We start from the raw sequence: 27,088 nt of genomic DNA on the forward strand, positions 1-27,088 counted from the left end.
ATGTTTCTTAAGTGTTTTATATACATGGAAAGGCAAAATATATACTATATACTAGGACAAACGTTTGACTGACGCTATATAATACTGGATGTACCTGTTCCGACTTACGTACAAATCCGACTTAAAGGCGGACTTAGGAACAGAACTCGTTCGTAACCCAGGGACTGCCTGTATCTAGCAATATCATGTTAAATGAGCATGGTAAACTTAACAATACTGTAATTGTTTGAGGTATGACTCATTAAACATTGTATATTCTCTGCAAGTTCCCATACTTGACAAAGATATGGACTAACATTTTATGCTTTATGAATAAGAACTGAAGCTTCATTTACATAAAATCTCAATGATATCACATCACCAATGTAAATCACATAATATGTAACAATAATGCAATAATGCACTTTGTAATTTGACAAAAAAAAAAATCCAGTCGATTGTCTTCTGAAATACTGGTGTGTTTTTATTCGTTGGCACAGGTTTATTACAATCTTCAATCTCTTGCCTCACATGTGCGTCACACTCAAGTCAGGTAAAACAACAAGACATTTCCAGTGACACTCTCTCCAGGTGAAGTATAAAGGTTGCATTAAAATGTGAAGGACAGGATAACATGCTGTGTATTTCTTTTTACCAATACGGGCTATTGTAAAAGCCAGCACTTATCCTTTCCATCTAAGGCTTTACACAGGAAAGCACCAAAATTGACACGTATGTACAGTGCATTAATTGCAGGTAAAAGCCGAAAACATTAAGTGGTCATAATCAACTGATTTCATTGGTTTCTTCACCTTTTTATTTTACATATTAACAAGATTTTCATATTTCCTCTTCAGAAGTACAATTCATTACTCAATTTTACTTTGTAACTTAATTTCTCACATTTTCAGGTCATACTTAAGCGCAGTAAAACAGTTGACAACAGCTGTCACTTTTAAATAACACTAGAGAATAGAGGGCAATGTTTCTGAGAAAACTCATTTTTGCTACTCCAGTTTGTTTAAATCCTCACCATTGAATGAGGATTAGGTTTTTTTTGTCACCCTGTGTAAAACAGTTTCTAACCTTCAAATCTTTGTTCAACATCTTAAAGAACTCAATTGGGAAAGTATGCAAAGTGAAAGCATATTTACACTGCTCTTTAACTGGGTCAAATGAAAGGATGCACCTAACTTTTGACCAAAAAGTTTTTTTTTGTTAAAGACAGCAGCCTATCCAAATTTAACAATTTTTCTTTTCTCCAGCAATGCACCTTGCTCGTGCCACCACACCGTGCAAGTTTGAGGATAATATTTGATGATAATCTTTGGGAGATTCTGGGTTTCTATATTCATGACTTAAAACACAAAACTTAAAATAAATCATTTAGGTGTGTCGACATGTTTCAAAGTGACCAATATATAGCATTCATTTCAAAAGAAACAATGCTATATTTCTCAGTTAAAAAAAACAAGATGGCTTATCTTTTTAATAAAAAGGGAAATATACTGTACAGGGTATTTTTTGTTCTACATTTGTCAAGTTTAGAGTTAGAATTTAAAAACAATGTTAATCAGCTTAAGTGCTTAAGCAGTATACAACGTTCCTTTTTAAATTGCAAGAACAAAAACAATCAAAATTTTTAACATCAAATTCTCAGGTCTGTTAAGACATTGATATACCTGCAAAAAAAGAGCATCCTTTTACTCCAGTGTAGAACGATAGGGAGAACAGCACAGAACATGAGAAAGAAGTTGAGATACAAATGTATTCTGCAAAATTGAATACAACCCAAAGCTCCACAGATGACAAGACCCAATATGCATGGCTTGAACTAGTCTTACACAAGTAAAAATGTTTTAAAGGCCTTATTCAACAGTCTGTGTACAAGTTAACAGAAGTGTTATAATGAAATGTGTCTTGAATGTTATTCCACAAAATAATGCAAGTCTGTGATCAACCGTTTCTTTGCTTCCATTTGTTTTTAGTAAACAGCAGTGGTGTACGTGATAAGCCAGCAAAAATTTACAAAAGCTGTATATAAAAAGTTGCAGAGAACTAAATTTGGCATCCAAATATCCCTAAGTTGAAATCCAAGCCACCTTACAATTAGGAACTCCAAAGGGCAATACCAGGGAGACAATTGGATGCAACACCAGTACCTTAATTTCACAATTCTATCAAAAATATACAATATCTAACAAAAAACCTTACTAGTTATGGCTTTCATCTTCAGCACTATATTATACATCACAATATAAAGTATCGTTATCAACATTGCGCAGGTCTCCATGCAAAATTTATTTATACATATACAATGTATAGTAGCAATCAAACTAGATCAAACATTCTTTCACTGAACACATTTCAAGTCCATGCCTTTGGGACTTGATGTACTTGAGTCAATTACTGTGGAGCTCCTCTCAGTCATCTAATACTGGATACTGAACTTTGATTGGCAACAGCATATGTTGAGGCCTTCTCTTCAGATAATGTTGCAACAACAGGAGTTCCATTATTTGCCAAATAGCCTTGTTTGAAGGTTTCAAAGTATGAGGCCTGTACAGGTTTATGACACTGAAGAACTTTAATGGCATCATCTATTTTAAACCAATCCCTTTTCCGCCCTAAATAAAAGGAAATAGATTAAGCATAATTGAGAAATTTATTGCAAGGATAGTAGAGGAATAAGACAAGTTTTCTAAAGTTACAATTTATGAAAGGATTCTATACCGTGTTGAACTTGGATATAAGAGTTTAACAGTTTTATAGTTCAGTTGTTCACATGGACATATTTGTGGTCATGGACGTATACTAATTCTTGCTAAATGAGAAAGTAAAAAAGCCAAATACTTAAAGGCTTGCCAAAGCAGGAAAAAAAAGCTTCATCTAACATTACTGCACTTCAGAATTTAGGGACATTGGGCTCAGCTCATAGACTATAATAGAGGAAAAAAAATATTCAGACTGAATGGCATTACTGTCTGGCAGAGGAGGACACGGTCAAAGAAGAACAGACACTAACAAACTGACATCAGCATAGTAACTAAAACTTTCCCACAAGAACCCCAACAGAAATGTGGCTGAGAGAAGGGCAGTACTGGCCTACGATAAAGATGCTACAAGTGTGACAGCGGTATAGAGAAATGAGGAGGGGGTGTTGCCTTTTTGATAAGGGAGGATGCTAGTGCAGTGCTTACAGACAACATCCTTGCAGGGTCATTCTGTGAGGTCATACAGGTAGAACTTAAACAAAAAAAGGGGAGCATCTGGTGGATCTGCATTATAGTCCCATCTCAATAATCAGCAGGTACCTGAGGAACAGGTGTGTAGAAAAACGTGCTCATAGCTGTAAGAATATCCAGCACTGAGTGGGTCATCCAGAGTGTTAAGGAACTGGACTGGGTGAAATTTGTGAAATATACTCAGGAAAGATCCTGAGTCTATCTATAGAGGGAACGACTCAGGAAGATACAATACTGGCCCTCCCTCCTATTGTGAAGCAGCCATTTTGTGAGGAGCTGGCAGATCAGGGTCAAATTTTTCTAGTAGTTCCAAACTAGTGGAACTTTTCCCCTCAAAGCTTTTAGGAGATGCAAAGTTCAAAGTAAATTTATTATCAAGGTATATGGTAGTGTATACCGTGTTCAGATTCATTTTGTTGCAGGCCTCCACAGGAAAAAAATAGAATTCCCAAAAAACTATACATAAACAAAGACTGACAATTTGTGTACAAGACAAACTGTGTAAATAAAACATAATACTGAGAACATGAGTGGTAAAGAGTTCTTGAAATCCTCAGTAAGTAGGTTAGAGAATCAGTTCAGAATAGTGGTTCAGGGGCCTGATGGTTGTAAGGTAGGACTGAGGATTGCTACCCGAGCTGCATGCTAGTCAGTAGGAATAGCAGAATATGGAAAGACAAGAGATTCTGCAGATGCTGGAAATCCACAGCAACACATAAGATGAGGAGGAACCCAACCAAATTAGACAGCATCTATGGAAGGGCCAAGACCCTTCATCAATGTTTTCAATGTTTAAGGTTCAATGTTCAATGTTTAATGTTTAAGATTTCAATGTTTAAGGCCAAGACCCTTCATCAGGACTGGAGAGCAAGTGGTAAGAAACCAGAATATGTTAGGGAGAGGTGAAGGAGTACAAGCTGGCAGGTGTTTAGCGAAGCCAGGCAAGGTGATAGGGTGGTGGATTGGTTGAGAAGCAGTGAGGTGATAAGTGGAAAAGGTTAAAAATTGAAGGAGGACAATGAATCATGGGAGAAAGAGAAGGAGGAAAGGCACCAGAGGGACATAACAGGCAGCTAAACTAAGGGGTAAGAGGGGAGGCAGAACAGGGAATGCAAAAGGAGAAGCAAGATGGGGAAGAAACTACTAGAAGCTGTAGAAATCAATGTCCATGCCATCAGGTGGAGGCTATCCAGATAGAATATGAAGGTGTTGCTTCTCTAACTAGAGAGTGGCTTCATCATGGTAGCAGAGATGACCATGGACCAACATGTTGGGATGGGAATGGAGAGTGCAATTAAAATGGCTGCAGACAGAGCTAAAGTGCTCGACAAAGCAGTTCCCAAATCTATATCTGGTATCACTGATGCAGAGGAGGCCACACTAGGAACACCAAGTGCAGCAGGTGACCATAATGGACTCTGAGGTCAAACATTGCTTTATGTGAAGGATTCTTTGGGATCCTCAATGATGGTGAGGGAGGTGGTGACTGGGTAGGTGTAGAACTTGTGCCACTTGCAGGCATAAGTTCCAGGAGGGAGATCAGTGGGGAGAAACAGATGGACAGGGAATCATATAGACAGATAACCCTTCGTACAGCAGAGTGGAGGGGCAGGTAAAGGTGTGCTTAATGGTAGGATCCCGTTGATAATGGCAGATGTTGTAGAGAATGATGTGCTGGATACAAAGGCCAAGGGTGGTAAGTAGAGACAAAGGGAACTCTATCCCTGTTATGATAACAGGAAGCTGTAGTAGGGACGGATGCTAGGTGCAGGTGAGAGCAGCATCGATGCTAGAGGAAGGGAAACATTGTTCTTTAAAGGAGGAATTGATAAATCATTTTTACAAGTGAGAGTGTGAGAAGAGGTATAGTCAAAATAACTGAAAGAGCCAGTAGGTAAATTAAAGATATCAGAAGAGACATGGTATCCAGAGATAGACCAAGTAAATTTGATGGTCGGGTGGAAGTTGGAGGCCAAGTTGATGAAATTGATAAACTCAACATTGATGCAGAAATCATTAGCAATACAGTTGTTACTGTAATGTAGAAAGAGTTGGGGAATGTTAGCAAAGTAGGCTTTGAACATTGACTGTTCAACGTAGCCACTGAAAGGCAGGTTTAGCTGGGGCCCATAGCAACACCTTGGGCTTGGAGAAAATGTGAGGAACTGTAAGGGAAATTGTTGAGTGCAAGGACCTGTTCTGCCAGATGGAGGGTGGTGGTGGAGAGGATCTGGTTAGGTCTGTTGTTTAGGAAGAAGCAGAAAGCTTCAAGGCTTTCATGATGGGGAACAGAAGTGTATAGGGTCTGGGCATCCATAGTGAAAATGAGGCAATCATTCAGTATCATGTAGGAGGGATATGCGGCTTGAGCAGTGGTGTAGGAGTGAGGGTTTCACATTCCTGCCTGATGGATTGGAACCAGTTCTGGGCAAGATGGGGCCAGTATAAACTTGACGTTCTATACCAGGACAGGACTGGGATCAATGTCTATTGCTTGTTCTGTTGGGGAGGTTTAAATTAATATACCAGGGGAATGTGTATCCATGCAGAAAGACAGAAAAGCACTGCAGAATCACAGTAATAGTTAGAAAAGAGAAAAGTAAAAGTCGAGTATCGAGAAGTCAATTGTAAAAGACAGACTACTAGATTCTAAAAGCACAATGCCGTAAGGCACCTTGTTTGAACACCTGTGGTATTCGAAACAAGGACAGTGAATTTGTGGCGCAATTCCATAGAATGGTTACATTACAGAAACATGGTTGCAGGGTGCAGATAATTGTGCATTAAGTACTGAAGTGGAGTATCAGGTAACATGGAAGGACAGGCAGGAATGCAAGATAGGTGGGGTAGAGCTCTTAATTAAAGATGAGATCAAGATGATCGATCTCAGAAGCAGACTGCTGAATCCACCTGGATTGAGGGGAAAAACATCACTGGTGGGAATTGTCCATGGGCCACTTATCAATAATTTTAGTGGCATTAATCCAAGTAGTATCTGATGCATGTAAAACTGGAACTCAGTTGTCATGAAGGATTTCAACATGCACAGAAACTGGGCGAACCAAGTTGGTCAAAGCAGTCTTAAGGAGTACTTCACAGAAAACGTGATAGCTTTTTTTAAAAATAAACACAGCATATTAATGAATCTTCAAGAGAGCATGCTACCTTATATCTAGTTCTGTGCAATGAGAGAGGTAAACTTAATCTTGTCGGGGCTCCTCTTGGAAAGAATGATCACAGCATGACTGAATTTCTCATGGAGGATACCATAGTTGATCTAAAACCAGTATAATATACTTACAGAAGAGACTGTAAAAGAAAGAGGGAGGCGTTGACTGGGAAAACAGGTGGTATGGCAGGACAGTTGAGGAACAGTGGAACGTTTAGATCTTTCACAGAGGTAATCAAAAGGGTAAATGAAGGTAGGACAGTGGTTGTTTTCTACTTGGCCTTCAAGATCCCACATAGTTTGGAAAATTATGGTGGGATATTATGTTGCAATTGTACAAGTTATTGGCCAGACAATATTGCAGTACAGTGTACAATTTTGGTCAGGGAACATGTTTAATCGAGAAAGAATGCAGTACAGATTTACAAGAACGTTGCCAGCACTAGAGGGCCTCAGTTACAGGGAGTGTTGGCCAGGCTAGATTGTTATTCCCTGGAATGTAGATAAGGGGAGACCTTTGTAGAATCTTAAGCTTGCAACATGATCTGGACCAGCTAGAAAAACGGGCTGAAAAATGGCAGTTGGAATTTAATGCAGATCAGTGTGAGATGTTGTACTTTGCGAGGACAAACCAGGGTAGGACTTACACAGTGAACAGTAGGACACTGAAGAGTGCAGCAGAACAAGGGGATCTGGGAATACAGGTCCATACACAATTCCTTGAAAATAACATTACAGGTAGATAAGAGTCTTTATCTTTTGGCACATTGGCCTAGAGTACAGAGAAGATTTACAAGGTTGGTGCCAGGACTTGAGGACCCAAGTTATAGGAAAAGGTTGAACAGGTTAAGATTTTATTCCCTGGAGTGTAGGAGAATGAGGCGAGATTTGATAGAGGTATCCAAAATTATGAGGGGTATAGACAGGGTTAATGCAATCAGACTTTTTCCTCTGAGGTTGTGTGACACCAGAAACAGAAGTAATATGTTAAAGGTGAAAGTGAAATATGTCAGGGCAATTTCTTCACTCAATGAGGGTGCTGTGAGTGTGGAGCAATCTGCTAGAAGTGGTGGATGTGGGTTCAATTTCAACATTTAAGAGAAGTTTGGATAAATACATGAACAGGAGGGGTATGGTAGGTTATGTTCCAAGTGCAGGTTAATGGGACAAGGCAAAACAACAATTCAGCACAGACTAGATGGGTTGAATGGTCTGTTTCTGCGCCATAGCACTCTATGACTCAGTGTGAAAATTATGAGAAGCATAGGCAAAGTGGACAGTTTAACACCCTGTGGTCCACCAGGAAAGGGTCTTAAACTAGTGTGTGTAGATTTAGGGTGGAAAGTTTTCAAGTGGACCTAAGGAGCAATTTTTTTGTGCAGAAGGTGGTTACCATATGGAATGAGCTACAGAGGATGTGGTTCCATCAGGAACAGAAGTATCATTTAATCAGCACTTGGATAAGTACATGGTGGTGAGGGGCCTGGAGGGATAATGGTGCGAATGCAGGAAATTGGGACTAGCTAGGTGGAGAAAGTGATTGGCATGGACTCTGGCCAAAGAGCTTGTATCCATGCTGCATTTCTCTGACTCTGATACTTTCTTCTGAAAATATTCAACCAACCTGAGGCTAAATGGGTCAAATTGCATGCAAAAAAAAGGACAAAACTACTCATTTACAACCCTTTTTTTCCCTAGCCTTTCATCCTAATTGAATGCTGTGGAAATCATTTTAAACCACAGGCAAGTTAGGAATCACAGAACTCTCAGGTCATAAATGCAAGATCAATTCTTATGTATACAGTATACAAGTATATAGATTCTATATATTTATATATGATATAATTTATAAAATATAAATGAAACATAAGATTATCAAAGCCTATGAAATCTCTACTTAAAAAAAGACGGTATAAAGAGTTGAGAGTTTTGTCTTACCAATGTTTACTGAATCCTCCCAATCTTCTAACACTTCGGTTATTACTAGAACATACACGTATGTTCTATGTTTTCTGTCTTGATTCTGAAAAATAAAACACTTATTTCACAAATATCAGACATTAGTTTTCTGTGCTATAGAACCACAACTCTATAAAGCACAGTTACTATAATACGACTGTGCTTGCTGTGTTAAACTTAGGAGAGACTTCAGACAAGCAATTGCTAGGCTGTCAAGTTTGGAGATTGTGTGTTTCATGACACTGGAAAGAAATGGTAAATTAGACCAACATGCTTAAATTATAAAATACTGGAACAAAAACACAACACTACAATAACTCAGTGACTCAAGCAGCATCTGAAGAGGCAGAACATTATGGATCCAGAATCTGCATCAAGACAAAAGGAAGAGTAAAGTAGTGAGAGAAGGCTGGGACAAAGGCCGGTAGATATTTGGAATAGGCTCAGTGGAGGGGGGGTGAGGTTGTGAAGTTAAGATTGACAAATGGACCAGGTGGGGAATGGCGAACTAAAGGAAAAGAAAAATAAGACGACAGTTGAGTATATGGGGGTGGAGAACATGGGCATATTATCTGACACTGAATGATTTAGTGTTCATACCCTTGGGTTGTAAGCTGCCCAATTGGCACACGAAATGTTCTTCCAATTTGTAACAGGTTTCATCATAGCAAAAGAGAAGACCGTGGACACAGTGGTCAGTTTAGAAATGGGATAGTTAAAATGGCATGTAAATAGAAGATCGAGATGCCTGTACTGAACAGAGCACAGGTACTCTACTTAGTCTACACGTTTTCCCCCATTGTAGAGGAGGCTCAAATTGTCAGCATTGAATACCATTGACCTAGTTGGACGAGATGCAGATCCAACCTGGTCCCTACCTGGTTCCATCTGCCCATCATTCTCCACACCTCCACATCTGGTTCCACCTATCACGTTGTAACTTCTGTCCAACCCCTGCCTTGCATTGCGATATGATGGCATTCTTTATTCTCCTCAGTCCTGATGCACAGACTCAACCCAAAACGTTGACTTACCTCTTGTCATCACCGATGCTGTATAGCCCTGCTGAGTTCTTCAAGCATTCTGGTATTTTTTTGCTCCAAATTGCAGCACTTCCAGCTTCTTCTGTCTTTGTGTTACATACCGTTGAGCATGGACACGTTCAGCATGGAAACATACTATTTGTTCCCGCCATCTACATTAATTCCCATTTCTTTCACATCCTCTTTGGGAAACCTATAATCTACTACAATGACTAGCTCATGTTTTCTATAATTATTAAATAGATTTATATATAATGCAAAATAAATTCCTGAATTTGATCAGAAATAAATGCCCAATGATAAAGTTAACATGTGCTTCTGTATTACACAAGCGTGTAAATAAACTGCCTTAATATTTTCAGACCAAGTTAAAAATACTGCTGACAATTAAGATACATTGGATCTGCAGACTACATATGATGGATTAAGAGCAGATGTACCAGTTGCTCCCCAAGGACAGTACACCAATATGTCAACATGTGTATTGCCACGAGTACAGATCAGATCTTTGAAGGATAGGTTTGCAAAACAGTAAATATAAGCAACTCTCTCATTTATATAGCTACAAGATTTTTTGAGAATACCAGGGGCTACAACATGAGAAGCAACCTGAAGACATTAGAGGAAAAAGTTACTTAAACAGTATCTGCAGTGAATAATTAGTGCTACTAGTGGACAGTGGGAATTGGGCTTCTTTCATCTTCAATTAGAGATGTGCAAGCACAGATTTGATCAATGTTTAAAATCCAAAGGGTTTAGATAAACAGGTGGATACTTATTTAACAAATTCTTAAAACAAAATTGGATAAATACTTGCAGGGGAAAAAAAACACACCAAGTTATGGGCAAAGGATGGATTGATGGATCAAACCAAACTTCTTCAGAAGAGACTAAAATGTTTGGGGCAAGTTTTTTTGACTGATTATTCTTAATGTTTCTATTGATTGTTCAATACTGGAAGGACCTGTAAAATCTAATTTGTTTCTGACGATGAAACACTTACTTAGCCTTTGGAACTTTTTTTTTTGCCCATATGGGCCCAGTCCTTCTGCCCATCATTTCAAGCAACACACACAAAATGCTGGTGGAACACAGCAGGCCAGGCAGCATCTATAGGGAGAAGCGCTGTCAACATTTCGGGCCGAGACCCTTCATCAGGAATTTCAAGAATTTGTGCACTTAGGCAAGTACTGGATATTTTATTACATTGCCCATTATCTGCATTATTCAATTTGTTCTTAATGTTCCAGTAAAGAAATTATCTGGTTCTTAGTCAATCTGACCCAAACTGCTTCATGATGGTTGATTTTTCAAAGGCGACCGATTGATTTCCTGTTGATTACTGTCATTAAGATCACAACTACAAATAACATAAAAAACAAAACACTTTTCTGCAAATATCTGCTAGTTGATCTGCCAACATTAATATGGCTCTTTAAAATAGAAACCTACCTCAAATATTCCTACTAATCTTCCTAATGTCCCTTTGACTCCAGCCTGAAAAATAAAATAAATTTAGCATTTTAAAACCCATGCCCACTTCTTCAATAGGAGTTTGATCTACAATACCTTTGGAAAGCATAAAAAAAGGGCCTCTGCCACATCGTTTTTATCCCTAGATATTATGAGTTTGCCACCGTTATTCATAAAAGACAATATATATAGCAACTCTAAGGTTAGTGAGAACCAAGATGTTCCACATGATCAAGGTGTCAATACAAAAAATGCATCTCCCGTGCTTTGGTCTTATTTAAATATTCAAGAGAATATTGTACAAATTTCACAAAAATGTCTTGTGTTTGTAACTGCCATACAGCTCTGGAATACATGAACATAATTAAAAGGGGGGAAAAAAACTTAAAATATAAAATATAAAAAGGATACAAAGTTGAGTATTACATTAAATTCTTACATGAAGCCTCCTTGTAGTCCATTGCATCCCAATGTGGATTATTTATTGAAACTTATAACGAAGATTTCAGCAGTAGAAGAGATAAGCAGAAAGGAACAGCAGGGAGAAAAGCAGACTTTAGAAATGACCACTTTTCGAACTTCTGATTATTTTTTTTTGCAACAGAGTGCCTTCTAATAAGTAATGTATTTCAGATGGCCATTTCTATAAATTCAATAATACCACTCTCTGAAAACTAGTTGTGCAGAATGCCTAATTTTTTTAACCAATTATTTAGTACAATTCCATGAAACTACAAACTTCACTGACATGATGTATTCATTATAAATTCTGTGATCTAGAAATGTGGCTCTTAAAATTGAGTTCACAACAATTTAAGTTGCTAAAAATATTTCAATATGCTTTACATTTTTGATTCATACCCATTGGGTAATCATCAATTTTATACTGAATCCAAAACTCTTCAATATCCTTGATTACTACTTCCATATAAAGAAAATCATCAAAATTGATTATCGGAAATGTATTGTTAGGAGTAATGTTGAAGGCACAAGCTCACAGCAAAAAAAAAGTTTCATTTCCATCTTTCAAACTCTTCAAGCCAGAAGACCCAGTTTTGCCACATCTACTTCACAGATACTTTTGTTCTGTGCCATACATTACTTGGGCAAAAACAGGTATAGCCCTTTAAGTGGAAGTGATGGCTTCCAAGTGCGAATACAAAGTAATGTTCATCTTTTCAGCTCTCAGCATTCAGACTATATATCAAGTGAAAGTGCCATTTAGAAACAGAAGCAAATCGAATGTTGAAGAATCAGGTTCCTCTATTAGCTGGCCTACATTTACAGAAATAGCTTCCATTCAATTAAAGGTAGCATTAGTGTACTGAACTGTCACTCAGTTCATTGACTCATTCAAACAACATCTGTGTCATCTGTTACAATACACTCTAATGACAGATATATCACTTGTAGTAGCCAAGTACTAATTTAAACCAATTCCTAACAGCAGGACAGTAAGAAGCATAAAAAAAATCTTGAACTGAAACTCTGGTTTCTAACACTTGCAGAACCGTGTGTTTATGGCTTGCTATACAGAGTTTTCCTTATGAGATGAGACCAAGTAGACAAGGTTTATATACATCTAGAGAGTTCAGAACTTGGCAGTGAAGTACATCAGTAATGATAGTGTTGAATGCAGAACAAGATTGAATAGCTAGATAGCCTACTCAGCTGTATTTTATGTTCCAATGCAACATCCACAAATAGCTACAGCTTTATCTACTTCTGTTGTCCAGTAAAGTGTTTTAAGGACTGAGTTGTTCCTGTCCCATTAGGTTTTTTCAAGTGTAAGAGTGTCTTCTAGAAGATTCAAAGGATGAACTATCCACTCATGCAAAAGTTAGACCTTGCCACTGAGCTTTTACTACGAATAGGAAATGATTACAAAAATAAATATATACATTTCTTATATCCAGTTATAAAGTAATAACATTTTAGCTTGGAATTGTTTACATACATGAATATTACATAGTTCTCTTGGCTGGGAAATAAAATTTCCCCAATGTGCAGAATTCAGATTAACATATTCTTGGGTGTCATACGTACAGGTGGCCCGTTTTTCGAACTTTCGCTTTACGACAGCTTGCTGTTACGAACGACCTACTTTAGTACCTGTTCTTGCTAACCAAAGAGGAGTTTCGCTTTACGAAAAAAAAAGCGCCCGCTTTATACGTGTTTACCCCGAGAAAGACTACCATGACCGTGAAGCCTTGTGCAGGTACTTGTGTGCGCATGCATGTACGTGCCAATTTTTTTTCTCCAAATCGATATTCGCTCGTTGTCTTCCCGATTCTGATAAGTGAAACTACACCATACATATAAATATACAGCCTATATAAAGTAGAAATATTGTATCACTCCTGCTTTTACTATATGTTCATGCTATTTTAGGATTTATGTGTTATTTGGTATGATTTGGTAGTTTTTTTTTGGGTCTGGGAATGCTCAAAAATTTTTCCCATATAAATTAATGGTAATTGCTTCTTCGCTTTACAACATTTTGGCTTACAAACGGGTTCACAGGAATGCTCTACCTTCGGATAGTGGGAGAAACCTGTATCTCTGTTTATTGACCCAAAATAGCAGATTTACTTACTGATCCTCACCCAAGCTCATGGCCTCCAGTTTTCTCCAAAGCAGTTTTTTTTTCTCATTACAATTCAAGATTGTTTAATGCCATTTCCAGTACACAAGTGTAAACGAGAATGGAACAATTGTTACTTCGGATCCAATGCAGCAAAAAAAAAACTAGAAGGTAATGAACTCACACTAATGTAAGAATCATAATAACATCTCAATAATACACAACACTAATATAACAAACAAGAGAAAATTTTCTTTTTCCAGTCCTGCTAAAGGATCTCAGCCCAAAACGTCAACTGTACTCTTTTCCATCGACGCTGCCTGGCCTGCTGAGTTCCTCTCGCATTTTGTGTGTGTTTATACACATGTTAGATTATAAGCATAGATTGATCACATGTCCATAAAGTGACGCTAGGCTGCATATAAAGATGACTGACAGGAAATAATTCCGTACTGGTGGAGTTAGTGGGTGGAGGTGTTGATCAGCTTTACTGCTTGGTGAAAGTAACTGTTTTTGAGACCGGTGATCCTGGTATGGATGCTATGTAGACTCCTGCCTGATGGGAGTAAGACAAACAATCTAGGAGCAAGGTGGGTGGGATCCTTCATGATGATACTGGCACTTTTCTGTACATACGTCTTTGATCATGGCTAGGCTGGTGACTTTTGGGTATGTTATCTTTCAACTATCAAAATAAAAAATATATACTGTTATGAATGTACCACAGCTCTGAGGGGCCAAAGGGTGCGGGGTAGCCCCCTCCCTTGTGAGAATCGCAAGATCACTATTGAGTCCGTTCAGGAGACCCAGGAAATGGGAGAGAGAGACGTGCCGAATACCTCGTTCCACCGCGATGCAAAATAATGCGACATTGACCATTGTCTCCTGGAGACCACGTTTGTGGATTGGGGACTATGCTACGTGCAAGCCCTCGGGCAAAGTGGGCTGGTTGAGAGAGAGATTGCATCATCTCAACCTGATTGACATCTGAGACCCCGTGAGGAAGTATAAAAGAGGGTCTGGGGGAACAACCCCTTCAGACGCACCAGAAGAAACTCTAACGATCCCGTAGTAGTGGGAAGCCATTTGAAGGAAGTCACGTGCGTTCGATTCCGTTGCTGGAATCGGTGACTGGAACCACGGAAACCAGCTTTTAGCTAACAACGGGGAAGCCCGCTCCCCTGATTCAACGGATTCGCTTCATAAAAGACCCGGGCAAGTTTCTTTTCTCACCAATCTCTCTCTCTCTCCCCAACAAGTGAAAACCCAGCGGTCCCCCCCCCCCCAAAAGGCTGAGGCCTGCAGGAACTGAGTGACTTTTATATTTCCATCGGACAATATATCATCCCCTAGACAAACGATCGAGCAGTTTCTTATTGATGGTTATTATTAGACCTGTGCTTTTAGATTGAGTAGTGACGACGTATATTATCTGAATGTTTGTACTAATCTTATTTTTGTGCCCCTTCATAAATAAAGACTTTTAAAAATAGTACCATCAGACTTCAACGGACCTCTTTGCTGGTAAGTGATCCAGTTACGGGATTTCTTAACAATACCAATACATCTGTTTAAATATAGTGGTGCAGTATGCTCAATGTCCCTGCAAGCATATTTACACTTACTGATGTGGGTGGAGGGCCCAGGAGAGAAGACAATTAAAACATTTAGAAACATTTCAGAAAATATTAAACTTATTCAATAAAATAACACATGCAAAAGTTCCATATTACACACTGCACAATCCATAGGTGCACACGAGGAAATCTGCAGATGCTGGAAATTCAAGCAACACACACAAAATGCTGGTGGAATGCAGCAGGCCAGGCAGCATCTATAGGGAGAAGCGCTGTCGACGTTTCGGGCTGCCCGAAACATTGACAGTGCTAAACCATAGGTGTGCTATGTTCATATCTGAGGTAGACAAAAATTCTTTTGTAATACCCAATTACAGACTCTGGGAGGCATGCAAAACCAGAATATTAAACTACAACATACAGCTGTTATTTTACATAATTCCAAAACCCCGGTGAAAGACTTGAACTAATTTTGTCAGTCCTCAAGCCTCTTAGGCACAGACTAAGATTTGTCACTGGGTGACATTAAGTTTTGAGTAGTGGAAAGACAAGACAGTGCAAGTGCTTCAGTTTGAAGACCCTGAAAATTTGGAGCAGCTGGTATGAATAAGGTAGTGCAGTTTATAAGACACTGGAGAAGCTGTCAGAGTTCTATACCACTGATCTAGAGACACTATTCCAAACCACAAACGCAGAATTAAAATACAAATCATTTTGAAAAATTGAAACTAAAGACAAGCTAGTCTCAGTAAAAATATCCCAAGATTATTAGCTCGCTGTAAAAACAATTAGTTCCTAAGCATTTAACAATATGAAATTTTCCATTTAATCCAGACCTATAAATCATTCCAAATCTGTCAATTCAATTGCCTCTCCTTATCCTCCTCCATTCATCCACTTATTTATCACATGTACATTGAAACACACAGTAAAATGCATGATTTGTGCTAACAACTTAACAATATGATGGGGGCAGCCCACAAGTGTCATCACAGATTTCGGTGCCAACACAATGCTCAGCAGAAGATGGAACACAATAAGCAAAACAAGCCAGTTCCTCCCTTCCACTCAAGCACATACACACCCATGCAACCCAAGACAGGCTGCCTTCGGCCTGCAGCAGACTGATAGATTCACAGACATTGAGCTTCACCTTCCACAGCAGACTCGGGATCCTGCAGATTGACCTCGGGGCTTCGATCTTCAGCATCGACCCCAGGCCTTGCTGATGCTGACAATTAGGACCCTGGTTGAGAATGCTGAACACGAGGCATCAAAACCCAATTCAACACCTGTCTAATAAAGTTCAATATCCCAAATGCTTTCTTAATCACATGACCTAACTGCACTACATTTAAGGATCTCTCGACTCATATACCAAGATTGCTCAGTCTTCCCTAGGGCCATACCATTCAAGGTTTTTCTCGAAGCAAGTATTTTAAAACACATCAGCTCACATTTATCAGGATTAAACTTCATCTGTCATATCTCAGCTCATTTTAGCAATGCATCAATATCACCCCATAGCCCAAGACTACCCTCCACACTGTCAATAACTCCAACCCGTCAACCAAGAACTTGCTTGTCATGTGGCTTGAATCCACATCCAAATTTGACTCAGAAAGGTATTAGTTTAAATTGTAAAGACCAACAGCACAAAGGAAAACCACTGAGATCATACCATTTGTGCCAGCTCAAAGGGACATTTTAGTTCCACTTTTTTTTGATTGATTTACAAATTTCAGTTACATCTCCATTCCCTTTTGAAAGGAACAATTAAACATGATCACAATGCCCTTTTAGACAGTGCGTTCCAGTTCACAGTTCTGTTCAAAAACACAACCACCTTCCACTAGTATTTTTAACTTATCAGATTAAATTGTCAATGCTGATGAATGCATATAAGGAAGATTTTACTGAATTAAAGCAAAAGTCACAGATGCACATCTCCAGCTGGTTCAAAGGCACAATTTGTAGCTTTTTTTCCCCTGAAGCTTCATTATCTGTGAGCAGGAATCCCCATATGGATCAGGGAAAATAAATTCTGAAACAGTTCTGGCTACTAATTACCAGAAAAGATTCATGCCCCAAGGAGAGTTTACAATTAATCCAGGACACTCACTTCCTCCCCCAAGGAGTAGTCAAAAACATCATTTACTAAACCTGAATTAGCCAATATTTCTAGCTCCATCAGCTGGAGTTGCCTTTAGGAACTATCACCTTAAGGCCTATGTGTAATAGAAATGCAAAAGAAAGAGCAATAAGAGATTAATTACAGTAAACCTCGGATGATCCACGTTTGATGATTCGGAAATCCTAATGGTTTGACCTTTGGCTCACTAAGTTATATTTGCTGTGCACTTTTCCCATTCCCAAGGGCCCCCTTTCAACTCACAAAGGCCCATTTCCATGTACCTTTCAAAATTTAACTGGTAAACTGGAAAATTTATTAAAATCTTTAATGTCTCATAAAGTCAATCAAAAGTATGAGAAATATTAATAGACATTTAATAATCTAGAAACTGGTTAGTACAGCATCAGTGACAAATTATTGGAATTTTATTGCATCTCGTTGTTTGGCAGCTGACACTTTAAAACACATCTTGGTTCTTTTCTACGTGAGCTTTGAGGTTTTAGTTAAATTAAAGCAAAGTACTCCAGACAGTCAGGCACAAAGAGCAAGTTGTTTATAATTCTAATACAAGGGAATTTAAATTGCCAAGGCTATTTTTGGGATGGTAATAATGGTTATAAGTGTATTTTGGGATAGATGAATTATACTGTATAAGGAATGAGAGCTGCAGCCTTTTGAGTCTTCAGAATTAGTGGCAGGAATTTCCTGTTGCCTGAAAGGTTCCATTTTGAATTCGGATTAAACTAATGCCCCAAGGCTGCAGAAAGTGGAAAAAATCTTCAATACTGTACTTCAGAATTTTTTAAAGACAGAATGAGTACACTGTTGTAGCAAGCAAAGGGACTCTTCTTCATCTGTACCAATTCTCTTTAAGCAATGGCAACATTTCCATTTTGAATTCAACATGACTCATCCTGAAAATGAACTTTCCTTACTTTTTAAAATTACCCCAAACCACCGTTGTCACATTTGGCCAAAATGATCTCCCAACCACATTTAGTTCATTGCTAATATAATCACCCATCTTCAAACTGTTTACTGGAACTGTTATAAATGATCCTTTGTCTCTTCCAATGTTATTTTCCTCTAACCATCCATACTCTGCAAGTCTGAACTTAGCCTATACTCAAATTGTCCTAACCTAATTCACACCAAATTATTTTGGCCAGTATCCAGACTTTCATCTCTTATCTATACACTCTTCCAATATTTTTCTAATTACATCATTACTTTAAGTGCTCCACCAAGCTCTTGAAACCCCTCAAACCTTTATATCCATATCCTCTATGTAAAAACCCCAACATTTCATAAAACTGTCAAGCTGTTTTGGTTCAGCTTTACTCAGTGATTTGGATTTTACCATGTTAAGACATAAATATTTAGTTGCTTGAGCAAAAACACCCATTTTCCCCCTTTCAACTCAAAAGCTATTCATTTTTATTTCTTTTTAAATAAACGATCTACACGTGTAGGAAAGGATAGTTGATAAAAACTACTCTATAGTTGAGTAAGAAAAACTGATCCACACTGTACTGTAATATTAAGCGGACGGAAGTTGTGGAACCACATTTGTCAGCATGGAAACAGCAGTTTCACTGCAGGGAAAAGGCAATTTACACAGCTCCCCCATATTCCTCAAGTCAGATAGAATTAGGAAAAAATAGGATAATGCCTCTCAATCAGAATATTTACACAAATCCCATTTATGTGTCAACCAGTCTAATACTGTAATATTGCAAAACAGAACAAATTAAATTGCAGACTCCAGAGTTGGAACTGAACAAGAAACCAGAGTTCTGCAGAGACAATAACATGAAACTTATTTGGCAAGTTGCCTATTGTTGACACTTTAGATCCAGGAATCAGAATTCAAGGGTCTGTGCTCACAACAAAGACAAAAATGCGGAATCTGCAAAACAAATAAATAAGCACACATTTTTATAAAAACTAATGAAGCACTTGAAAAGCTGTAACAGGCAAATATACTTGACGTTTAATGATTATAGCTAATTGTTATCCTTTCTTGGTTGAACTAAGCAGTGCCTTATTTTAAATATGGTAAAGTTCAACAAGGTATAATTAGTCATTGCTAAACCTGTATTAAAATAGGGAGTTTTTATTGGCAAAATATAAATAAGACATACAAGCTATTTTTACCAATGAAAACTCAATTTCTTTGTCCTGCATTTTATGTCTTTTGTTAAGTAAATGCACAATTATTTTTCCCCCTCAGGTTTTCAATAATATATGGCCCTGGGGCGATTACGTAGAACCTTAGAAGTGATTCTCCCATGTGTCAACACAAGAGAAAATTTGCCTCTACTAATCCGACTATTAAACAATTTTGGCATTACATCATTTGTGTTAAATACTCTTACTAAATGCAAGAATTTGAAAATATTTTATAAATTACATTAGTTAATCATGTTATACAACATAATTTTTGTCACTGTAAAAATAAATTCTCAATTGTTCAACACATTGAAATGAAAGTAACAGAGTCCACAAATAGAAGCCAGATGATATTGAGAAGGGGAATCATATGATACTATTTTAAAGTCTCTGGGAAAAAAAAAGGGGCCCTTCTAGTAGTACTTTCTGCCTTAAGGAATCCAAACCAGCATTACTAAAAGGCAGTTGTCCCAATTTTTTTGACCCTTGAAATCCAAGTTGGTATCCGAGTAGGTAGGGTTAAAATTCTGAGTAACAACTAATTTTGCCAAATCTCCCTTTCATTTTTAATTAAATTTTGGGGAAATTAAATGTTATCAGCTGAAATTTATAACACTTAACATGCTTTAAATGCATATCAAATTAGAATTTGATACCAGCTTACCCAATTCATACTCAATGGAGAAAAGTTATCTTAGGATATCTTCTCCTTACTATATAATAACATGAATACAAAACAAGATAGTAAAAGTTTTTTTCAGTACATAAAAGGTAAAAGAGAGTCGAGGGTATATATAGGACCAATACAAAATGACACTGCATATATTGTAATGAGAGATGCAGAGATGGCAGAGGAACTGAATGCACATTTTGCATCAGTATTCACAGTATACTGAACATTCATGAGCGTCAGGGAAGTGGAGTCTGTGCAGTGAAAATTATGACTGAGAAGGTACTCAGGAAGGTTAATGGTCTGAGGGTAGATAAATCTCCTGGACCGGATGGAATGCACCCCTGGGTTCTGAAGGAAGTAGCTGGAGAGACTGCAGAGGCATTAATGATGATCTTTCAAGAATCAATAAGATTCTGGTTTTGTACCAGATGACTGGAAAATTGTAAATGTTACTCCGCTATTTAAGAAGGGTGGGAGGCAGCAGAAAGGATACTATAGACCTGTTAGCCTGCCATCAGTGGTTGGGAAGTTGTTGGAATCAATTGTTAGGGATGAGATTATGGAATACATGGAGGCACATGACAAGATAGGCCAAAGCCAGCATGGTTTCCTGAAAGAAAAATCCTACCTGACAAACCTATGCAATTCTTTGAGGAAACTACAAGCAAGGTAGACAAAGGAGATGCAGCAGACATGGGGTACTTGGATTTTCAGAAGGCCTTTGACAAGATGCCACACATGAGGCTGCTTAGGAAGATAAGAGCCCATGGAACTACAGGGATGTTACTAGCCTGGATGGAGCATTGGCTGGTGGGCAGAAAACAGAGCATGGGAATAAAGGGATCCTATTCTGGCTGGCTGCTGGTTACCAGTGGAGGTCCACAGGGGTCGGTGTTCAGACTGCTGCTTTTTATGATGTATGTCAATGATTTGGACTTGTGGATTTGTGGCTAAATTTGCCAATGATACAAAGATCGGGGGAGGAGCGGGTAGTGTTAAGGAAACACACAGCCTGCAAAGAGACTTAGATACTTTAGGGAAATGGGCAAAGAAGTGGCGAATGAAATACAATGTTGGAAAATGTATGGTCATGCACTTTGGTGGAAGAAATAAACAGACAATTATTTAGATGGGGAGAGAATTCAAAATGCAGAGATGCAAAGGGACTTGGGAGCCCTTGGGCAAGATACCCTAAAGGTTAACCTCCAGCTTTAGTCAGTTGTGAAGGCAGCAAATGCAATGTTGGCATTTCTAGAGTTAAAGAATATAAGAGCAGGGATGTGATGTAGAGGCTCTACAAGGCACTCGCAAGACCACACTTGAGTATTGTGTACAGTTTTGGGCTCGTTATTTTAGAAAGGATATAGTGACATTGGAGAGAGTTCAGAGAAGATTCACAAGAATGATTCCAGGAATGAAAGAGTTACCAAATGAGGAATGTCTGGCAGCTCTTGGGCTGTATTCCCTAGAGTTCAGAATGTGGGGGGGGAGGAAATCTCATAGAAACACTCTGAATGTTAAAAGACATGAACAAATTAGATATGGCAAAGTTATTTCCCATGGTAGGGTATTCTAGGACAAGAGGGCACAACTTCAGGATTGAACGTCGTCCTTTTAAAACTGAGATGCGGAGAAATTACTTTAGTCAGAGGGTAGTAAATCTGTGGAATTTGTTGCCATGAGCAGCTGTGGAGGCCAAGTCATTGGTATATTTAAGGCAGAGATAGATAGGTTCTTAATTAGCCAGGGCATTAAAGGGTTTGGGGTGAAAGTACGGGAGTGGGGATAACTGGATCAGCCCATGATTGAATAGCGGAGCAGTCTCGATGGGCTGAATGGCCTACTTCTGCTCCTATACCTTATGGTCTCACAGGAATAGTTTTTATGGCCCTTCTACTCCACCATTCATCTGTGTCAATGTGATCACAGCCCCTCTTACTTGGTTGTTGCTGACAACATTCAAACCGGAAAATTTGCCTATTTTGGCCTTCAGATATACAACAGTTCAGCTTCCTCAGAAAAATAATTCCAAAAGTTCATAACTTAGTAGAAATTATTCTTCATCTTGACCTTAAATGGCCAACATCTTACTCAAGTACCGTGTCCTGTAGTTTTAGATTCCACAGTGAGAAGAAATACCTTTACACCTTTTCCATAACCTACTTATGTAATTAGTGTATTTAACCACAACACATACACTCAGTCACTTCAATATAGATCATAAATTGTTGGGCGCCCAGTACTGATCATGAGTTCCCGTCGTGAATCTGTGGAGTCACTCTACAACGTGCTCTCATTTGTTATTAGTTCTTCCTTGTAATTGCAGTTTGTCTTTTGTCAGTCGTATTTTTTTCTACTGTGAATACCCAAGTAATGGATTGCAGCATTTTCCCTGTAGTTATCAGGGTAAATAGCTTATAATTTAGCTCTTCCCCTTTGCTCTTTAATGCAGGGGATGTTACATTTGTTTTTGTCCCGCAATATACTAGGACTCACACAATTTTGGAAGATTATGATGAATGCATCATTTCTTTCTATAGCCACTTCCTTTAATACTCCAGGGTGCAGCTCATCATGTCTAGAAGACTTAGCAATTTTTAATCCCTTTACTTTAACAAGAGGCCTTCTCTTAATGACAATGATCATTTTAAGTTCCATGCTCTTTTTTGGCTTTAGATTTTCTGCTGTTAATGGGAAGCTTTTATGTGCCAGACTTGATGTGTTTTAACTGTCCCTACACTTGAGGTACTTTATTGGTTTAAAAATTGAGTTCATAAAGGGCATTTGTATAAACTCAAGTCCATTTTCCCCTAGTCCATGCCTGCTTGGAAGTAGTGAGTGAACCAATGGCACATACATCTTCAAACAGGGAAAGATGTGGGACATATAATCCTGCCAATCAGCTGTATTACCAATTGGCTCAAAGAGGTGGTCGCCTCCACTACTGGTAAGACACCCACCTTAACAAGTCTATTCTATTGGCCTTGCAGCAACCAGTTCGTCAAATTTCCATAAATATGTATTTACAAAGTCTAATAACTTCTGTGCCGGTCCAATCATTTTTCATCTTTCTATGATTGCATCTGCACATTTTACACATAATTACCATATTGCTAAATCAGGTTTACTATCATTGGCATGGGCGTGAAACTCGTTAACTTAGCAGCAGCAGTTTAATGCAATACATAATATGGCAGAAAAAATAAGTAAATCAATTAGTGTACATATATTGAATAGATTAAAAATCATGCAAAAACACAAGTAATATATATTTAAAAAGTGAAGTGGTGTTCATGGGTTCAATGTCCATTTAGGAATTGGATGGCAGAGGGGGAGAAGCTGTTCTTGAATTGCCGAGTGTGTGCCTTCAGGCTTCTGTGCCTCCTATCTGATTGCAACAGTAAGAAAAAGGCATGCCCTGGGTGCTAGATGTCCTTAATGGACGCTGACACCGCTCCATGAAGAGGTCCTCCTGGATACTTTGTAGCTAGTACCCAAGATGGAGACGACTAAATGTACAACCTTCTGTAGCTTCTTTTGGTCCTGTGCAGTAGCACTCCCCCCCTCCAAACCAGACAATGATGCAGCCTGTCAGAATGCTCTCCACAGTACAACTATAGAAGTTTTTGAGTGTATATCTCTTCAAACTCCTAATTAAGTATAATCGCTGTCTTGCCTTCTTTATAACTGCACCAATATGTTGGGACCAGGTTAGGTCCTCAGAGATCTTTACATCTAGGAACTTGAAACTGCTCACTCTCTCCACTTCTGATCCCTCTATGAGGATTATTATGTGTTCCTTCGTCTTACCCTTCCTGAAGCCCATAATCAGTTCTTCCGACTTACTGACGTTGTTGCTGCGGCACCACCCCACTAGTTGGCATATCTCGTTCCTATATGCCATCTTGTATCCATTTGAGATTCTACCAACAATCATCAGCAAATTTATAGATGGTAGTAGAGCTATGTCTAGCCACACAGTCATGGGTATAGAGAGAGTAGAGTAGTGGGCCAAGCACACACCCGTGGTGCAACAGTGTTGATAGTCAGTGAGGAAGAGGTATTAACACTAATCCTCACAGATTGTGGTCTTCCAGTTAGGAAGTCGAGGATCCAAATGCAGAGGGAGGTACAGAGGCCCACGTTCTGTAACTTCTCAAGAAGGATTGTGTGAATGATAGTTTTAAAGGCTGAGTTACAGTCGATGAACAGCAACCTGACATAGATGTTTATCTTGTCCAGGTGGTCTAAGGCCATGTGAAGAGCCATTGAGATTGCATCTGCTGTTGATCTATTGTGGCGATAGGTGAACTGCAGTGACTGTAACTGTACAGTTATCTAATTGTATCAACTTTTCATATTTAAGCATAAGCTCGAGTTTTATTTTTGTATAACAAAGGATTTCTTGACTTTATGAAAATCTAAATTAAAAGACAGGATAGCCAGGATAATTCACTTGTAAAGACAAGAAAATCTGTAGATGCTGAATATCCAAGCAACATATACAAAATGCTGGAAGAACTCTGCATTTTGTGTACGTTGCATAGTTCATTTGCAGATTATACCTGTAAACTTGATAGCTAAAGGATATTCTCTGAATCGTATGTGGAAAATATCATTGATCATATTTGTAATACAGGATAATTAAATTAATATTGGAAAAGAACTGAATTAAATTAATATTGTAAACAATCCAAGTACTCTGGGGAGATTTGAATCTACTAACGCTCATCTGTATATGCTAAAGTTTTGAATTGCTATGTCCACAACATTGATCAAGGAAGCCATGAACTTAGTGAAGGATCATGTGCACTAATGTGTCATAACATACCATGAGAATGTAAGTGAGAGCAGTGCTCAACTATCTGGCTTTGAGCCTGCTTTAGTATTTAACAAGACCGTGACTGATTTCTACATCAATTTCATTTTGCATAGGAAATTTTGATCTTATTTGAATGAAATCAATAATTAAGCTGGGGATACACTACTCTTCAGGGGAGAAATTTTTCTTCACCTTAGCCTTAAGCAGTCTATCCCTACCTGATATTGAGTACTCTGGTTCTTGCACCTGGAAACTAAAACTGTACAAAATATTGCTCGGTCTATCTGAAAGACCTGAAATATCTGTTTCAGTATCCAATTACTATAAGGAATACCATATTTTCCCTAATCTGTTGCTGCAGCTACAACCAGGTCTCTTTGGACATTAACACTATTCAATCGCTTACTATTTAAAAAAATACAGTTTGGTGCTGTGGATTCACATGAATAACCTCACAATGATCTACGTTATGTATCTTCTACCAGGATCTCACCCACTCACTCAGTTTTTTTTTATATCCCCTTGATCCTCTATGAAATTAACTTCCTATTAACAACTTCATGCAGTAAACATTCAATAGATCATGAAATCCATCAACCAAATCATCAATATGCATTATTTTTTTCACTGTTTTGTAACCTATAATTTCTATGACTTTCACTGTACTGCTGTCACAAAACATCCAATTTCACAATAAATTTCTCGAAAAAAGCAACAAAATTGACTTTTAACATCGTAAACCAGCGGGTTGTTGTTCTGTCTCTCGCTGGTTGTGAAAATGGACCTCCCTTGCCAGGATGAGGGAGAACCTGGGGTTTGTCGAATTTCGGATAAAATGCGAAGCTTTTGAGGTAACTTCGGTCTGTGTCTTAGCACACGCTTGGGCTTGGTGATGGTACCGATGTGCACTTATTTTTGCTGGTGGGGGGAGCTGGAAGGACTTTGTGGTTCTCATATTTAACTGTCGTTCGTTCTTTGATGCACTTCTCTGCTTTCGTGGATGTTAGCAAAGAAAAAGCATTTCAGGATGTGTATTGTATACATTACTCCGACATTAAATTTGACCTTTGAACATGCCAATGATAATAAACAATTCCAAATCTAATTCTGAACGGTTGGAGTTCAGGCAGTGATCAACTATGTCACCCTACTAGTCGTAGCCTGTCAACTTAAGGGCCATTAATTCTTACTTCTGCTTTTTGTCCATTAATTTATTGTCAATCCACAACAGTATAACATCCTCAGTTCTTGCTCTAAATCTGAACAACTTTCTCTATGGAACCTTAGTAAACCTTACCTCATCACTTCCATGGGCTCCTTTTTTATTACTTGAACATCTACAAGCATGATTTCTCTTCCATAAAGTACTATTTTCAAACTATTTTACATCCTTCCTTATAGATTTGCACTTGGAATACTGTGTGCAGCTCTAGTCACCCCATTAAAGGAAGGATTTGAAGGCTTTAGAAAGGGTACAGAAATGGTTTGCTAGGATGCTGCCTGGGTTAAAGGGCATGAGCTATAAAAAATGGTTGGACAAACTTAGCTTGTTCTCCCTAGAGCAGGGGTTCCCAACCTGGGGGTCTATGGACCCCTTGCTTAATGGTATTGGTCCATGGCATAAAACGGTTGGGAACCCCTGCCCTAGAGCTTTGGAGTCTATAGGTGGTCCTGAGTGAGATTTTTAAAAGAATGAGAAGCAAAGGTAGTGTACAGAATTAGACTCTTTTTCTCAGGTAGAAAAGATAGAGAACATGCTTTTTAAGGTTAGAGGGGGTTGTTTAAAGGTGATGAGGAGCAATTTTTTATTTTGGTGCAGGTCCCTGGAACAGATGACTAGGGGTGGTAGAGGAAGCAGGGAGTTTCAGAGGCTTTTATTTAAACATGTGACTATGAAGATAGAGGGATATGCATACACAGAGGAGGAAGATACTGGCACTGACACAGCATCATGGGCTGTCCAGTGCTGTATTGTTCCATGTGCCCTCTTCTTTCCATTCTTAAATAGTGACATCACAATTTCTAAAGTAACTTTCCAAAATTCATTGAATTTTGAAAGATAACTAATACTCCCAACTAACTCTACACTGGCGTTGAATGCTGTTAGTGTGAAGTTTGCACTTTCTCCCTGTGACTGCATGGGTTTCCTTCCAGGTGCTCTGGACTCCAGCCACATCTAAATAACAGACAATTGTTAGATCAATTGACCACTACAAAATTGTCCCAACTGGGTAGTTGAGTGGTAGAATCAAAGAATG

General features: G+C 38.5%; 1 protein-coding gene across 1 annotated transcript in view; it reads right to left on the reverse strand.

Moving 5' to 3' along the window:
• Positions 1–448: 448 nt before the first annotated feature.
• The window catches only part of LOC132381170 (diphosphoinositol polyphosphate phosphohydrolase 1), a 79,451-nt gene continuing 52,811 nt past the window's right edge, over positions 449–27,088 (reverse strand). Inside the window, exons 3-5 of the mRNA XM_059950460.1 lie at positions 10,848–10,892; positions 8,332–8,416; positions 449–2,606 (exon numbers count right to left, since the gene is read on the reverse strand). Coding sequence (XP_059806443.1) covers positions 2,407–2,606; positions 8,332–8,416; positions 10,848–10,892 — 330 coding nt within the window. The 3' untranslated portion in view covers positions 449–2,406. The remainder of the gene's footprint in view (positions 2,607–8,331; positions 8,417–10,847; positions 10,893–27,088) is intronic.

The sequence above is a fragment of the Hypanus sabinus genome, chromosome 25 (assembly GCF_030144855.1).
Source record: "Hypanus sabinus isolate sHypSab1 chromosome 25, sHypSab1.hap1, whole genome shotgun sequence".
Taxonomy (NCBI): domain Eukaryota; kingdom Metazoa; phylum Chordata; class Chondrichthyes; order Myliobatiformes; family Dasyatidae; genus Hypanus; species Hypanus sabinus.